The 12,443-nt window shown below is 44.4% G+C and overlaps 1 protein-coding gene across 6 annotated transcripts in view; it reads left to right on the top strand.

Annotated features, from left to right (window-relative positions):
- ARID3C (AT-rich interaction domain 3C) overlaps nt 1-12,443 on the top strand; it is a 395,250-nt gene that overhangs the window by 372,799 nt on the left and 10,008 nt on the right. For all 6 annotated transcript variants that reach the window (XM_068272418.1, XM_068272434.1, XM_068272440.1 and 3 more), the window contains 3 exons: nt 1,152-1,335; nt 5,275-5,519; nt 10,029-10,298. In XM_068272418.1, coding sequence (XP_068128519.1) covers nt 1,152-1,335; nt 5,275-5,519; nt 10,029-10,298 — 699 coding nt within the window. The remainder of the gene's footprint in view (nt 1-1,151; nt 1,336-5,274; nt 5,520-10,028; nt 10,299-12,443) is intronic.

Here is a 12,443-nt window from a genome sequence, read left to right on the forward strand (position 1 = left end):
GATTATCACATGTAATCGGCCTTCATTGAACATTGTTATAACACACTTTTGTTGAATGATGTTACAATATATCCCGCAAAAGGGGGTTGGTCATTAAAGATTCCATGCAGTAATCTTCTGGTGGGTATGAGCATTTAGGAAGTCACATTAAACAAGTCTTCCGGGTAAAAGTTTCAGCGCAACCACCATATGTTGGTGGATGTCTCAGAGCTTCATGACGATATATGCTGGTTGCAATGGATTACATAGTTACATAGTTATTTTGGTTGAAAAAAGACATACGTCCATCGAGTTCAACCAGAGAACAAAGTAAAACACCAGCCCGCTCCCTCACATATCCCATCTGATCCAGAGGAAGGCGAAAAAACCCTTACAAGGCATGGTCCAATTAGCCCCAAAAGAGAAAAAATTCCTTCCCGACTCCAGATGGCAATCAGATAAAATCCCTAGATCAACATCATTAGGCATTACCTAGTAATTGTAGCCATGGATGTCTTTCAACGCAAGGAAAGCATCTAAGCCCCCTTTAAATGCAGGTATAGAGTTTGCCATAACGACTTCCTGTGGCAATGCATTCCACATCTTAATCACTCTTACTGTAAAGAACCCTTTCCTAAATAAATGGCTAAAACGTTTTTCCTCCATGCGCAGATCATGTCCTCTAGTCCTTTGAGAAGGCCTAGGGACAAAAAGCTCATCCGCCAAGCTATTATATTGCCCTCTGATGTATTTATACATGTTAATTAGATCTCCTCTAAGGCGTCTTTTCTCTAGACTAAATAAACCCAGTTTATCTAACCTTTCTTGGTAAACGAGACCTTCCATCCCACGTATCAATTTTGTTGCTGGTGGTGCTGTGTGGTTGTGAGTGTGTTGGGAGCGCTGGGGAGGTGGGAGGTTTATTTGGGATAAAAGGGGAGGGTTGTACTTTTCATTTTTAAATAGGATTCTTGGGTTCTTAACTGAATTTGATATATTAATAAAGTAACTTTGTTATACTTTCACCGATTGTGTTTTGTGATCTGTCGGGACATACGTCTCCATCTTTATATCTCACCTTTAGTGGTCTTCAGCATGTTGTTCTAGTTGTCACGTAGTGTTTGGTGTCACCACACTTGGTTGCTCATGTGTCTCCCAATGCTGTCTTGCAGGAACGCCGGTGAATAGAATCCCCATAATGGCCAAGCAAGTGCTGGACCTGTACACCCTGTACCGGCTGGTGACCGAGAAAGGCGGCCTGGTGGAGGTGATTAATAAGAAGATCTGGAGAGAGATAACCAAGGGGCTGAGTCTGCCCACCTCCATCACCAGCGCTGCCTTCACCCTGAGAACCCAGTGAGTAACCCGCCGCTGTGCTACCGGCACCCCTAATACCCCTTCATTAGAGTACACATCCGAGAAAGAGTTTCCCAACATACTGGGATACGAGGTGCAGGACCAGAAAGCAATCCAGCCAAAATCCATTTTGTGGGGTTCATTTACTTAACACGCAACATCATCATTCCAGTCACCATTGGCCGTTTTGGGACCACAGAGGGTCCCCTTTGTTAAGGTATATAACAGAAATGCAGAAAGGACCCCTCTGTGTTTATGGGAGAGCATGGGCCCATTCACACGACTGTCTCCACCATGTCTGGGTGTGTCCGTTGTGTTTCTGCAAACCACAGACACGACTTGCATGAGCCACACCTTAATGCAGCAGTCACTACCCCACAACACTGGAATGACAGTGGATCTGTACTGTATGGACATGCTGGCCAGGGCTGTGAAGTTACAGTCAGAGCAATTTTTGGGAACCAGGAGTCTGCGTTGTAAAAAAAAAAAAATGCTCCAACTTCTAATAAATGTACAGTAAATAAAAGAAAAAATATGATAAAATTTTCTATTTCTCAGATAATAGTCATTAATGTATACAGTAATAGCAGTGCTTAGTCCATAAAAATGAAATAATAAACCAATCAAAAGACAGTTACTTGTGCTGCTGCAATTAGGAAGTCACCATAATTTTAAAGTTCGAAACACATATATGATTGTGACCCTACAGTGCATTCAGAAATGGGAAATTATTCACAGCGCATCACTTTTTCCACGTTTTGTTATATTACAGACTTTTTCCAAAATAAATTATAATATTTTTTCCCTCATAATGACAATGTAAAGAAAAGTTTATTTGTGATTTTTGCAAAAAATGTTTAAAAAGAAAAAAATTAGAAAGCATACCGTACATAAGTGTCCTTATGTTTTTTGTTTGTTTTTTTGCCCTGTACCTAGTGACCCATAGGTTGTCATCTGTGTGGACCCTTAGGTTGTCATCTGTGTGGACCCTTAGGTTGTCATCTGTGTGGACCCATAGGTTGTCATCTGTGTGGACCCATAGGTTGTCATCTGTGTGGACCCATAGGTTGTCATCTGTGTGGACCCATAGGTTGTCATCTGTGTGGACCCATAGGTTGTCATCTGTGTGGACCCATAGGTTATCTGTGTGGACCCATAGGTTGTCATCTGTGTGGACCCATAGGTTGTCATCTGTGTGGACCCATAGGTTGTCATCTGTGTGGACCCATAGGTTGTCATCTGTGTGGACCCATAGGTTGTCATCTGTGTGGACCCATAGGTTGTCATCTGTGTGGACCCATAGGTTATCTGTGTGGACCCATAGGTTGTCATCTGTGTGGACCCATAGGTTGTCATCTGTGTGGACCCATAGGTTGTCATCTGTGTGGACCCATAGGTTGTCATCTGTGTGGACCCATAGGTTGTCATCTGTGTGGACCCATAGGTTGTCATCTGTGTGGACCCATAGGTTGTCATCTGTGTGGACCCATAGGTTGTCATCTGTGTGGACCCATAGGTTGTCATCTGTGTGGACCCATAGGTTGTTATCTGTGTGGACCCATAGGATATCATCTGTGTGGACCCATAGGTTGCCATCTGTGTGGACCCATAGGTTGTCATCTGTGTGGACCCATAGGTTGTCATCTGTGTGGACCCATAGGTTGTCATCTGTGTGGACCCATAGGTTGTCATCTGTGTGACGTAACTTTCAGTGTGGGGAAGCTGCATGTGATTTGTCACTATTCCATGGGGCTTGGAAGATGTAATTTGTGGTTGTTGATTTTGGTGGAGCGGGATGGGCCATTTTGTCTGTGTAGGGTAGTCAGGATTTCAAGTGGCAGAAATCTTGGGGGGCATACGTGTCAGGTGACCCCATACCTGTACCTATATGTATACTGTCATAGTTCTGACCCCATACCTGTACCTATATGTATACTGTCCCAGTTCTGACCCCATACCTGTACCTATATGTATACTGTCCCAGTTCTGACCCCATACCTGTACCTATATGTATACTGACACAGATCTGACCCCATACCTGTAGTTGTATGTATACTGTCACACTTCGGCCCCCATACCTGTACCTAAATGTATACTGTCATAGTTCTGAGCCCATACCTGTACCTATATGTATACTGTCATAGTTCTGACCCCATACCTGTACCTATATGTATACTGTCCTAGTTCTGACCCCATACCTGTACCTATATGTATACTAACACAGATCTGACCCCATACCTGTACTTGTATGTATACAGTCACACTTCGGCCCCCATACCTGTACCTAAATGTATACTGTCATAGTTCTGACCCCATACCTGTACCTATATGTATACTGTCATAGTTCTGACCCCATACCTGTACCTATATGTATACTGACACAGATCTGACCCCATACCTGTACCTATATGTATACTGACACAGATCTGACCCCATACCTGTACTTGTATGTATACTGTCACACTTCGGACCCCATACCTGTACCTATATGTATACTGTCACACTTCGGACCCCAAACCTGTACCTATATGTATACTGCCACAGTTCTGACCCCATACCTGTACCTATATGTGTACTGTCATAGTTCTGACCCCATACCTGTACCTATATGTGTACTGTCATAGTTCTGACCCCATACCTGTACCTATATGTGTACTGTCATAGTTCTGACCCCATACCTGCACCTATATGTATACTGTCATAGTTCTGACCCCATACCTTTACTTATCTGTATACTGACACAGATCTGACCCCATATCTGTACTTGTATGTATACTGTCACACTTCGGACCCTATACCTGTACCTAAATGTATACTGTCATAGTTCTGACCCCATACCTGTACCTATATGTATACTGTCATAGTTCTGACCCCATACCTGTACCTATATGTATACTGACACAGATCTGACCCCATACCTGTACCTATATGTATACTGACACAGATCTGACCCTGTACTTGTATGTATACTGTCACACTTCGGACCCCATACCTGTACCTATATGTATACTGTCACACTTCGGACCCCAAACCTGTACCTATATGTATACTGCCACAGTTCTGACCCCATACCTGTACCTATATGTGTACTGTCATAGTTCTGACCCCATACCTGTACCTATATGTGTACTGTCATAGTTCTGACCCCATACCTGTACCTATATGTGTACTGTCATAGTTCTGACCCCATACCTGCACCTATATGTATACTGTCATAGTTCTGACCCCATACCTTTACTTATCTGTATACTGACACAGATCTGACCCCATATCTGTACTTGTATGTATACTGTCACACTTCGGACCCTATACCTGTACCTAAATGTATACTGTCATAGTTCTGACCCCATACCTGTACCTATATGTATACTGTCATAGTTCTGACCCCATACCTGTACCTATATGTATACTGACACAGATCTGACCCCATACCTGTACCTATATGTATACTGACACAGATCTGACCCTGTACTTGTATGTATACTGTCACACTTCGGACCCCATACCTGTACCTATATGTATACTGTCACACTTCGGACCCCAAACCTGTACCTATATGTATACTGCCACAGTTCTGACCCCATACCTGTACCTATATGTGTACTGTCATAGTTCTGACCCCATACCTGTACCTATATGTGTACTGTCATAGTTCTGACCCCATACCTGTACCTATATGTGTACTGTCATAGTTCTGACCCCATACCTGCACCTATATGTATACTGTCATAGTTCTGACCCCATACCTTTACTTATCTGTATACTGACACAGATCTGACCCCATATCTGTACTTGTATGTATACTGTCACACTTCGGACCCTATACCTGTACCTATATGTATACTGTCACAGTTCTGACCCCATACCTGTGCCTATATGTATACTGTCACACTTCTGTCTGGAATATAACCTATATTGTTCTGTGATTCCTCCCACTAGATACATGAAGTACCTCTACCCCTACGAATGTGAAAAGAGAGGGCTGAGCTCGCCCGGAGAGCTACAAGCCGCCATCGACAGCAACCGCCGGGAGGGCCGCAGGCAGAGCTTCGGGTCTGGCCTGTTCAGCTACTCGCCAGTGGGAACCCCCAACATCCTCTCCTCACCGAAAATCAACATGTCCACCCTGTCCGTCACAACGCACAACGGCGCGCAGATCGCCCAGCTGCCGGCCATAAAGAAGGGTAAGAGCGCAGCCCGTGCTTCTGCGCATCACCTCACCGGCTGTCTATCAGAAAAACCCAAATCAATCTGCAATCTATCAAATATCAGCACTAAAAGCTTATCCATCAAACTTCTCTGCACAATGTCTCAGCTCCTCTTCTCCATAAGTCAACCAAGGGGACAGCAAGATATGATTAGTGTGGAGTCATTTGCACAATCTGGGGCACTGCAGAAAACTCAATGTAGTTTTATTTGCCAACCTGTACAATGTCATTTTATAAACTTGATTCACAGTTTGACATTGCGTTGTAATGTGATTTTATAAAGTCGCAATGCAGCATTACAAGGCAACGCAAAAAAAGGTGGTAATGCACATTAACGCTGCATCACTGTCGCATACAGTAGGTACAGTACAGCATACAGGCAATGAAAAGTATGCTTCCCTGTAGCTGGTAATGTGTGCGGTTAGAGGTAATGCGCTGCAGCAGTGCGTTACCATAACGCTACATGTTACAATGCAACGCTAACATCGCATTGTGAAGGGCCCATAGGATTAGCATCGTAGTGCGGTAAGCTGCGGTATAAGACTTTGTAACACAGCTCCGCAACGTCCCACTGTGAAGGCAGCCTCAATTTTCTACTGACAAAATTTTACATAACAAAACTTATCTCATGAAGTCACCTTAAGGTGGCCATACACTGGTCGATTTGCCATCAGATTCGACCAACAGATAGATCCCTATCTGATCGAATCTGATCAGAGAGGGATCGTATGGCTACCTTTACTGCAAACAGATTGTGAATCGATTTCAGCCTGAAACCGATCACAATCTGTGGAGCTGCCGCCCCCCTGCATACATTACCTGTTCCGGCCGGCGCGAGTCCCCTGGTCCCGGCTGTCTTCTCCGCTCCGGGCTCCAGACCATTCCTGCAGCTACTGAACTTCCTGTCCAGGGGAAGTTTAAACAGTAGAGGGCGCTCTACTGTTTAAACTTCCTGCCGGGACAGGAAGTTCTGTGTAGCTGCAGGAACGGTCCGGAACCCAGCGCGGAAAGAAGACAGCGGGAACTCGCGCCGGCCGGAACAGGTAATGTATACCCGCTGTATTGCGTCGGTCGTCGGGCATTCAAACGCCGCTATGGACGCACAGCCGACCCACCGGCGACCGAGAAAAATCTTCCACACGGACGAATCAACAGGAATCAACGGTACCGATCGATTTCGGACGGAAATCGATCGTTCGGCGATTTCACAGCCGATTCGATCACTGTGATCGAATCGGCCGTATATCGGCGGGAAAATCGTTAGGTGTATGGGCCCCTTTACTCATTTTTTACCTCAAGGAGAGAGAATCGATTAGATAAATGGATGAGAGATAATTTAGGAGACCAATTAGATGAACTGGTATATTCTCTAAACTGCGGGAAGCAGACTAACGGGTGTAAAGTCTGAGTGTAAAGCTACACATTACATGCAATGCTTTACTGTTTGTGCGGTAAGACATTCCGCATGTGATTCTGATTACCGTAATAATAATTCCTATATTTATATAGCTCTTTTCTTCTGTCGGACTGCTTGCGAGGCAGCCACTAGGGCGCACTCAGTAAAACAGTGTTAGGGAGTCTCGCCCAAGAACTCCTTCCTGAATAGGTGCTGGATTATTGAACAGGAAGAGCTGAGATTTGAACTCTGGTCTCCTGTGTCAGAGGCAGAGCCCTTATCCAGTACACTATCCCGTACCCTTATCCAGTCCACTATCCCGTACCCTTATCCAGTACACTATCCCGTACCCTTATCGAGTACACTATCCCGTACCCTTATCCAGTACACTATCCCGTACCCTTATCCAGTACACTATCCCGTACCCTTATCCAGTACACTATCCCGTACCCTTATCCAGTACACTATCCCGTACCCTTATCCAGTACACTATCCCGTACCCTTATCCAGTACACTATCCAGTACACTATCCCGTACCCTTATCCAGTACACTATCCCGTACCCTTATCCAGTACACTATCCCGTACCCTTATCCAGTACACTATCCCGTACCCTTATCCAGTACACTATCCCGTACCCTTATCCAGTACACTATCCCGTACCCTTATCCAGTACACTATCCCGTACCCTTATCCAGTACACTATCCCGTACCCTTATCCAGTACACTATCCCGTACCCTTATCCAGTACACTATCCCGTACCCTTATCCAGTACACTATCCCGTACCCTTATCCAGTACACTATCCCGTACCCTTATCCAGTACACTATCCCGTACCCTTATCCAGTACACTATCCCGTACCCTTATCCAGTACACTATCCCGTACCCTTATCCAGTCCACTATCCCTTACCCTTATCCAGTCCACTATCCCGTACCCTTATCCAGTCCACTATCCCGTACCCTTATCCAGTCCACTATCCCGTACCCTTATCCAGTCCACTATCCCGTACCCTTATCCAGTCCACTATCCCGTACCCTTATCCAGTCCACTATCCCGTACCCTTATCCAGTCCACTATCCCGTACCCTTATCCAGTCCACTATCCCGTACCCTTATCCAGTCCACTATCCCGTACCCTTATCCAGTACACTATCCCGTACCCTTATCCAGTACACTATCCCGTACCCTTATCCAGTCCACTATCCCGTACCCTTATCCAGTACACTATCCCGTACCCTTATCCAGTCCACTATCCCGTACCCTTATCCAGTACACTATCCCGTACCCTTATCCAGTACACTATCCCGTACCCTTATCCAGTACACTATCCCGTACCCTTATCCAGTACACTATCCCGTACCCTTATCCAGTACACTATCCCGTACCCTTATCCAGTACACTATCCCGTACCCTTATCCAGTACACTATCCCGTACCCTTATCCAGTACACTATCCCGTACCCTTATCCAGTACACTATCCCGTACCCTTATCCAGTACACTATCCCGTACCCTTATCCAGTACACTATCCCGTACCCTTATCCAGTACACTTGTATTTTAGTGGATATACCCCAAAGCAAGATGAATTATGAGTTAATACAGATAAGGACAGTTCATTATTGTAATAAACAGATAATGACAATATTACCATGCATTAAAGAGAGACCATGACCAAGAACTGAACTTCATCCCAATCAGTAGCTGATACCCCCTTTCCCATGAGAAATCTATTCCTTTTCTAAATAAAAGGGATCATCTGTATGGCTGATTTTGTGGTGAAATCCCTCCCACAGTCTGATGCCAGCGCCTCACAGCACTGAGGTACTGAAATTGCACTGTGGGAGCCTTGTTGCATTGTGGGAAATAACAGCTGTTTCCAACTGCCAAAAAGCAAGCAGCTTCTCCTTTCACTGACATCACCTGCCAGCAGTAAAAATGTCACCATGTGATAAATGTCAGAATATAAATCAAGGAGAGGAAAGATTTTACAATGGTCAAACACTGACTAAATCATTTATACTTAATTATTGTAAAAATGAAGCACTTTTTTATTGCATTATTTTCACTGGAGTTCCTCTTTAAGATAGATCAAATGAGATCATTTATGAGAAGTTTTGTAAATTCATCACTTGAATGAATCTTCCAGTGATCCATCTTCCTCATCATCAGGGGCCATATGCAATTATTTTTTTCTCCTAGGTGATATTTTTAACCTCTTGAGGACTGCAGTGTTAACTTCCCCCCCCCCCCCCCCCTAAAGACCAGGCCAATTTTCACAAAATAGGCCACTGCAGCTTTAAGCCCCCTCCTTTTCTCCCCACCAACAGAGCTTCCTGTTGGTGGGGTCTGATCCCCCCATAGTGTTTAATTTTTTTTACAAATATTCACGTTATTTTCTACTAAAACCCCTCTATCCCCCCATCAGCCAATCATGGCGATCGGCTGTCATAGGCTATGAGAGCCGATCGCTCTCTTGTCCCCCAGGAGGACAGCTGTGCCACACGGCTGTCCCCAGTACAGCGCTGCTGCTGATCACAGCGCTGTACATGTAAATAGGCAGCAATTGCCGCTCGGAGACTGAGCAGGAGATGCGCACACAGCCTGCGCCCGATCTCCTGCAAACTGCAGCCCCAGGGGTGGTGAAGGATAGACGTGTCAATCAACAGACAACACCAATCCATAGAGGTGAGCAGGATAGACACATCTAGCTAGAGTGGTGACAAGGATAGTTGCAGTGGACAGAAGTGTAGATAAGTCTAGTTAGAGTGTTGAGAAGAGTAGACAAGCATAGCCGAAGCAAAGAAAAGAATAGACAAGTTTAGCTGGAGAGATGAAGAGGATAGACAAATGGTGAAATGAAAGCTGAAATAGTGAGTATAACGGATAACTGAAGCCGGAGTGAGGCAGAGGGTAAATAAGTGTAGCTGGATTGATGACCAGAATAGATAAACATTGAAGATGAGCAGATGTGAGGCCCTGATGGGTGGATCATCAGATAATTGTGATTATTGGGCAGATAAATGTAAGTTTCCAGTTTCAGTTGTTACAATCAGCTCAGGCTTCCTAACGATCGCTCTTTCCTTGTAGAAGACATCATCCACCACAGCGGGACACCTCACCGGATCGGGATCCCCGTCTCTCTCCCGGGTCACCACGTCTCAGCGGCCCAGGCTGTTCAGGTCATGCAGGCAGCGGCTCTGGAGCAGCTAAGGGAGAAGCTGGACTCTGGGGAGCCGCCGGAGAAGAAGATGGCCATGATGGCGGAAGAGCAGCAGAGACTAATGCAGCATGCTCTGCAGCACAACCTGCTCGCTATGGCAGCACAACTGCCAATGAACATCAAGATCAACAGCCGAGGTACACGCCTTCACACCTTCACACAATCAGAACAATGCTGTATATACATGCATATGCCTGGAATCCACTAGCAGGGCCAACCTGATCCTCACTGCGCGTCCCAATCAGATTTCTTTTTGTAGCACATTTGTCTTGTTTATTTATTGATTTTGTTGTTTGATTGTTTTTATTTATTATTCTTTGGGAACAAGTGAGCTATAACAAAAAAGCTTGAAGGAAACACAAAAGGGAAAAAACGAGAGCCCACTATGGTGTAGTAAGTTTTGGCAAATTAAAGGACCTCTGCAGTGAAAACAGTAAGCCGTTAAAATCTGACAGAACCGAGAGGTTTTGAACTAGTCCATCTCCTCATGGGGGATTTTCAGGGTTTTCTTTGTTTTCAAAAACATTTTAACTTCCAAAATAGTGAAATACCAGCTAGCCTTCCTACTCATGTGCACACTATTTTGGCAGTTAGACGTAGCAACTGACGTTCAAGAAATGCTTTTGAAAAACAAAGAAAACCCTGAGAATCCCTCATGAGGAGATGCATTAGTCCAAAGCCTGTCAGTTCAGACAGATTTTAACTGCTTACTTTTTTGCTGGAGGGGTTCTTTCAAAGTAACATTGAGCTGTAAAGTTAATAAAACCTATTTGTATACACAAACCAAAGCTAAAGAAGGTTTACATGCTTGCTTTCGCAACCCGCAGACCGCTACCCGCAACTCGCTACCCGCACCCGGCCCGCACCCGCAGCTTAAATCAATTCGGGTACCCGACCCGCTGCAGGCCTCTAGCTGGAACTTGTGCACTGTGATTACACATCTGAATCCCTGTAGCCCTGCACAACTGTGGGGATTCGGACTCGTTGTCCAAAATTCTGACGTTCTGAAACCGTGCCTAAGATTTTTTTCAGAAAATTAGTAAGCAGCCTATTCATTGTAATAGGCTGAGATTCCGGATTTGTGAAATCGGGCACAATCAGTCCTGGTGGAAACGGGCTTAATGCTCAAAAATCTGGGTTACCCCAAAGGTAACCACTGTGTAGGCAGGCGGGGGAATAAACCTGACCCCATTTGGATTAAGAAGTCGCTCTCTGTAGTATCTGGAAGCAAAAGGGGTGACATCCCTCTACCAAGTGGACTAACTATAATGCATAAATTGGATAAAGACAGAGAAGCCAAAAAGGATAAAATATAAATGGGAGGGAGTGGTGGACTTACCGCTCAACAGAAGAGGCAGCTAATTTTGGCAATGAACTGCGCCAATGATTTGGATGCTGCCATAAGCCATAATGAGAATTACGGCTATAGCAGTGCTCAGTGACTAATTTGGGCGCCAACTATTGCTGGAGCTCAAACAAGCTTTCAGTGGGCGCAAGGTGAGCGGTCTCTTGGCTTCACCCTGCGCCGAAACTTGGTTGCTGTGTTTTTTAACCACTTTATCCACCACTACAGTATATCTACGTCCTCTGTTACTTCATGTAAGCCACGAGTCAGTAGATATACGTCTTGTAGCAGAAGCAGTGCTGTGCAGGATTGGGCTTGCTCCTGTGCACATTTCTGGCACTATCTGATGCAGCACTAATTGGTGAATGGGAATATATGTTCCCTGAGCTAATGAGATTGATGTTTACCATTAAAAATACTTTTATTTTCTCAGTTTATAGTGAAAAATACACTCTGTAGCATAATTTCAGAATTAAATATCTTCACCATAAATAGTGACAGAAACATAATCTAAGTTTTGTGATAAGCGGTATGAATAGCCCAAAAAAAAATGTTTTTTTATCTACAGTAGCACTTTTTATTTTTAAACTAGAATTGGTAAAACTGAGAAATAATTTGTTTTTTCTATTTTTTTCCTTGCTTTCCCATTAAAATTTATAGAAAACAAAATTGTTCGAGGGAAAAAATGGCATACAATGAAAGCCTAGTTTGTCTTGAAAAGAAAAATATATATTTCATTTCTGTGTCATAAGTAGGGATAAAGTTATTTCTGATTAAATAAGGACATAGCTACACTGTCAAAACTGCTCTGGTCCATAAGTGGGACACAAGGTCTGGATGCGCAGTGGTTAATGGATGCCCCAACAGAAGACACAAATGGTCTGATTCGAGAGAAACAATTGGAGTACTGTACTAGTGACAGAAAAGGTTCAATATA

The sequence above is a fragment of the Hyperolius riggenbachi genome, chromosome 1, assembly GCF_040937935.1.
Source record: "Hyperolius riggenbachi isolate aHypRig1 chromosome 1, aHypRig1.pri, whole genome shotgun sequence".
NCBI lineage: Eukaryota > Metazoa > Chordata > Amphibia > Anura > Hyperoliidae > Hyperolius > Hyperolius riggenbachi.